At 55.9% G+C, this 6,000-nt stretch overlaps 1 protein-coding gene across 1 annotated transcript in view; it reads right to left on the bottom strand.

Moving 5' to 3' along the window:
- Positions 1-6,000, bottom strand: part of tns1b (tensin 1b) — a 57,526-nt gene that overhangs the window by 22,215 nt on the left and 29,311 nt on the right. Inside the window, exon 14 of the mRNA XM_084689882.1 lies at positions 752-2,344. Within this exon, the coding sequence (XP_084546008.1) occupies positions 752-2,344 (1,593 nt within the window). The remainder of the gene's footprint in view (positions 1-751; positions 2,345-6,000) is intronic.

Genomic DNA, 6,000 nt, shown 5'->3' on the forward strand with positions numbered 1-6,000 from the left:
TGTCTCACTGTTGAGCCCTATTTACAGCTAGACAGACACCTGGATTACAGGACCAGGGGAAAACAGGGGGTGTGGAGTCTGAGTTTACAGTTATGTATGAAAGGACACTGGTGGACTCGACACATTGTTGAAACGTGTTCCTACAGCATGGGACTGTGTTTTCTGGGGTTCATAAACATGCACGGCTTCTAACATACCTCAAACGGGCTCTGGACAGTCATTTTCCTCAATAAAATTGTGTTACGTCAAACACATGCCCCGCAGGACTGAAACTCTGTTCCCTAAGCCCTGGACCAGATGTACCAATACTGGAGGTGTGTCCTTGCAAGCAGCAGTGTTTGGAAGGCCAGGGTGTGCTGTAGATCCAGCCCCTCACAGAGCAGGGAGCCTGGGGCGGAGGACTGCGTACACAGGCTTGATTGTGAGCTGCCAGGGCTGGTGTCAGTGCCAGAGCAACAGCTCAAAGGGATACAGGGAGCCAGGGAAGTCTAGCTGGCATAGTGAAGGATATCTGGGGGTCGCTAGGTGCTCCTGTGTTTCATTTGTATTAAGACTGATACAGTCCTTAGCCTACCCACGAGAGACCCTTGTTCAGATTGTCAAGTAAACCATGCAGATTCTGGAAATGATTCAATATGCTGTGGAGCTCCTCAGAGTTTTGCATAGTCTCCTTTTGTTTCTTCGTGTGAGAAAATGTACATGTACAAATGTATCTAAAGGTGAGAGAATAGAGTGTGGAAAGCAGTGGTACCTGCCACGCGCTGGGCCACCAGGCCCTCCACGCTGAAGCCTTCCTCCTGGCCTGGCTCCCGGGGCGGGGGGGAGGCAGCCCTGGGGCTGCTGCAGGGCTCCTCCAACTCTGCTGGGGGGTAGCTGCTGCTTGGAGGGTAGCTGCTGCTTGGAGGGTAGCTGCTGCTTGGAGGGTAGCTGTTGATGGGCTTCAGCTGCAGCTGCCCCCCTGAGGCAGGGCAGGGCTGGGTGGGGCTGGGGCTGGTCGGGGCCCCCTGGTGGACAGGCTCTGCTGGGAGGCTGTGCTGGCAGGGGGCCGGAGGGCCCTGGACGGGGGTGGGCTCCGGCGTGCCAGGCTGCGCCGGGGAGACGGACGGCTGGACGGGCGAGGATCGCTGTGCGGGGCTGTGGGCGGGGCTGTGTGCGTGGGCGGGGCTGTGGGCGGGGCTGTGGGCGGGGCTGTGGGCGTGGGTGGGGCTGTGGGCGGGGCTGTATGTGTGGGCGGGGCTGTGTGCGTGGGCGGGGTAGGAGGGGCGAGCCTGGGAGAGGGAGGGCTGGGTGGTGACCACCAGGCCCTCTCCTGGGGAGGCGCTGGGGGCCGAGCGAGATGGCGGGCGGCCAGGCTCCAGGTCCTGCATGAGCAGGTTGAGTGCTTCCAGGGACTGCTGGATGTCCTGCTGGGAGGCGGCGGGGGGGGGAAAGTGGGGCAGACTGTGGTAGCTGAGCATGGAGGAGCCGGGCGGGGGGCTGAAGGTGATGTCGGTGAGCGGCTCTGCGGGGACGCCGTAGTGCTGCCACACGTTCATCCCTCGCTGCACGGCATCACGGCTGCTGCTGGTACGAGCCGGAGCTCTGGGCATCTGCTGCTGCTCCCCGCCGAAGGACTGCGAGCGATACAGGCTCCCGTTGTGGCCCAGCGCATACCCAGCGCCTGGGCCCAGGCTGCCCGCGGGCCCCGGCCCCGGGGGAAGACTCTGCTGCGGGGCGACAGCAGGCTTGGAGGCCGGGTCAGGGAGGCTGCTCTCCAGGTAGGCTACGCCCTCCAGCCCGTTGATGTGGGTCTCAGGGTGGTCATACAGGTCGGCGGGCGTCGCTCGGCCCTCCAGGGATGAGGGCGTGCCCAGGCTGCCGGAGGGGAGGTCGTCATCCAGGATGTCCGTTTCACGGTCCATCCCGCTGCTCCCGTTTACGTGGACCTGCGCTGGGACCAGGTGCATCATCCCCCCTCCCCCTCCTGCCCCTGTAGGAGGTGACAGGAAGCCCTGCCGCAGTGCGGGCGCCTCCAGACCGCTCAGTAGCTGCTCCAGCTGCTGCTTCTCCTGGGGGCTGATGGGCGAGGCCGGGGCCGGGGCCGGGGCTGGGGCCGAGGACGGAGGAGGAGGCTGAATCAGAGAGGCCGGGCCGGCGGAGGGCTCATCGGTGCGGTCGGTCTTGATGGAGGCGGTGGAGTTCCCAGAGTCGCTGCTGACAGACAGGGCCTGGTCGACCAGGGGCTGGGGGCCTTCTGGGGCCGCGGGAGGGAGGCCGTTGGATATTACCCCCCCGTCAATGGACTCCTTCTTACGGACTTTGGCATACAGACTTCCGTCCAGAGGGCCCTGGGTGTGGATAACGTCTAGCGAGAGAAAGGGGAGAGAGAGAGACAGAGAGACAGAGAGAGAGAAACATGTCATTAGTCGGGTTTGAGTGATTTATCATTCAGTTTCGGCAACGGACGCTTGTGGATATTTGTTTGGGTGAATGATTTTCCAGTTTGGCGAAGCAGGCTGATAATGCCAGAGCAGATAGTGGAGCTGTAACACACAGAGAAGGACAGCTAGAAAGTAGAGAGAAAAAGAGGTGGGTGTGAGATTGTCATTTCTCAGTGTGTGGCCAATGCCAAAACAGCTGCATTTAAAACCAAACCAATTTTACCAGGCTCCTTGACAGGAAATGAGACTGAGCTATGGCATGCACTGTGGAAAAAAAACACTAACTCAAAAATGTCTGATGCCTTTCCTCAAACTGATCCCCATCACCTGAAAGACACTGGCTACTTTCTGTGCACGTTCAGAGCAGCATCCGTTGTTTTGTAGAAGGCATTCTGCAGATTGTCTGTGAGCTCTGAAGATGTGCTCTGTGCCCAGGAGTTCCCAAGACACAGGCTGGACTTGTCGCTCTGCTGCTGTGTGAGGTACGACCCGAGCCTGACCCCCTCCAGCCCTACAGCCAACTTCCTGTCTCAAATGGTTGCCGTGACCACATCATTTGGTCCTTTTCCTTACATCTGACTCCTTCCTTTGCTTTCTGTTTCTCAGCTCTGTCAGCTGGTAGTGTGCCTGCTGGTGGGGGGGGGGGGGGGGGGGGGGGGGGGGAATGAATGGTCAACTTAAAGTAAAACAAAGCGTTTGGGAGAGGTTTGCACAGCCTGGGTTCTGGCTGGAGAAACATGGAAGGACTAGTCAGGAAGCAGTCTGGTGTTGAGGGGTGGAGGGTTAGGCCTAGTCTTTCCTCCAAAACAATCTGAATTGGTATGTGTCTCTAGAGCCAATACCACAGAAAGCAACATTGAACCATTCCTCAACCTTTAAACAACCATATAAAACCCACATCCCACCCTCGTTTGTCCATAAACACAACAGTAAACACGTTGCACACATCAGCACTCTGGGTTATTTTGAGGTGTTGTGTTGTGATGAATCCAGAACCCTGTGACTGAGGACTCAGGACACCATGCCCTCTTATCCTCTCACTGGTTCAGGACTCGCAGCTCAGATGGGGTTTCAAGACGCTGGCGTCGGCCGGGCGGAGCCCTGGGATCTCTCCATCGTTCAGCTTTTCTTTTAAAAGAGCCTCTCTTGGAAAAAGTGAGTTTTCTCTCCGTCTGGCTTTCCCCTACAACTGCTCCTGCTCTCAGATTGCTCCTGCTCCCAGACTGCTCCTGCTCTCAGACTGCTCCCAGACTGCTCCTGCTCTCAGACTGCTCATGCTCTCAGACTGCTCCTGCTCCTGCTCCCAGACTGCTCCTGCTCCCAGACTGCTCCTGCTCCCAGACTGCTCCTGCTCTCAGACTGCTCTCAGACTGCTCCCAGACTGCTCCCAGACTGCTCCTGCTCCCAGACTGCTCCTGCTCTCAGACTGCTCCTGCTCCCAGACTGCTCCTGCTCCCAGACTGCTCCTGCTCTCAGACTGCTCTCAGACTGCTCCCAGACTGCTCCCAGACTGCTCCTGCTCTCAGACTGCTCCTGCTCCCAGACTGCTCCTGCTCTCAGACTGCTCTCAGACTGCTCTCAGACTGCTCCCAGACTGCTCCCAGACTGCTCCCAGACTGCTCCTGCTCCCAGACTGCTCAGGATCCACCAAACAACAGCGGTTCCTTTCTCTAACTATTTGTGGAAGAACATGATTTAATAATTCTGCATTTGTTTTTCCCAGCAGTTTCCTATTTATTTATGTTTTACTTTTGATAGTGCCAGTTTGCGGTAGACAGGAAAGGCAGGGGAGGAACAGAGGGAAGCAGTAAAAGGGCTGGGCTGGAGGGGCCTCCGGGTCACTGCAGCACGGCCAGAGGCTACACTCAGCTTGCTCTTCCCAGTAAGCCACTTGCGCCCCAGAACATTAGATGTTCAATAAACTGCCGACACATGAAACAGTCTTTAAAAAGTATGAATACGTTGAAATTCTATCCGTTTAATATTTAAGCTGAGACAGAAACAGAAATAGTTACTGTAACTTAGTCTCAGTGCTAGACTGAAGTAGTGAGGCCAGACACACTAAAGAAAGCCATCATGTTTATGAAATAATAAACTTCTCAGTGTCAAGTAACCACATTATGAGTGAATGGCTCATGCACATAACATGCAAACAGGCACACACACACACACACACACACACACACACAGGTTTACAATAACTCTTATTGAGAGACTCGTTGCTCTTGTTGGTTTGTTATAACGGATTTAAACTTTTGTACTCGCTGTGAAATATTTTCCCGTTGATTGTTCTTCTACAGGTACACTCTTGCACTTTTTGGGTTTCTTGTTGTTTAATTGTAACTTGTTTAACTCCATGCTCTTATGTTTCTTCCCTTTGGCACTTATTTGGTTTTTCACAATGTATGCTTTATGTTTTGGCTGCTTGCAGTGTTTGGGACTACCTGGTTGTTATGATCAGCGACCTATGCTCTTTTGTAAAGCTCTCTCCTGGAAGTCGCTTTGGATGAAAGCGTCTGCTAAATGCATAAATGTAAATGTAATACCTACAGGTGCACACACACACACACACACACACACACACACACACATTGTAAGAGAATCTCTCAGCAGCTTTGTAATCCCGTCCTACAGCCAGGGCAGACATGTGACCAGCAGCAGGCGGAACAACAGCCCTCTCACCCTGAAACACCACCTCCACACAGCCCTCTCACCCTGAAACACCACCTCCACACAGCCCTCTCATCCTGAAACACCACCTCCACACAGCCCTCTCACCCTGAAACACCACCTCCACACAGCTCTCTCACCCTGAAACACCACCTCCACACAGCCCTCTCACCCTGAAACACCCCCTCCACACAGCCCTCTCATCCTGAAACACCACCTCCACACAGCCCTCTCACCCTGAAACACCACCTCCACACAGCTCTCTCACCCTGAAACACCACCTCCACACAGCCCTCTCACCCTGAAACACCCCCTCCACACAGCCCTCTCATCCTGAAACACCACCTCCACACAGCCCTCTCACCCTGAAACACCCCCTCCACACAGCCCTCTCATCCTGAAACACCACCTCCACACAGCCCTCTCATCCTGAAACACCACCTCCACACAGCCCTCTCACCCTGAAACACCACCTCCACACAGCCCTTTCACCCTGAAACACCACCTCCACACAGCCCTCTCACCCTGAAACACCACCTCCACACAGCCCTCTCACCCTGAAACACCACCTCCACACAGCCCTCTCACCCTGAAACACCACCTCCACACAGCCCTCTCATCCTGAAACACCACCTCCACACAGCCCTCTCACCCTGAAACACCACCTCCACACAGCCCTCTCACCCTGAAACACCACCTCCACACAGCCCTCTCACCCTGAAACACCACCTCCACACAGCCCTCTCACCCTGAAACACCCCCTCCACACAGCCCTCTCATCCTGAAACACCACCTCCACACAGCCCTCTCACCCTGAAACACCCCCTCCACACAGCCCTCTCATCCTGAAACACCACCTCCACACAGCCCTCTCACCCTGAAACACCCCCTCCACACAGCCCTCTCATCC

Source organism: Hypomesus nipponensis, chromosome 23 (genome assembly GCF_054491055.1).
Source record: "Hypomesus nipponensis isolate SF chromosome 23, ASM5449105v1, whole genome shotgun sequence".
NCBI lineage: Eukaryota > Metazoa > Chordata > Actinopteri > Osmeriformes > Osmeridae > Hypomesus > Hypomesus nipponensis.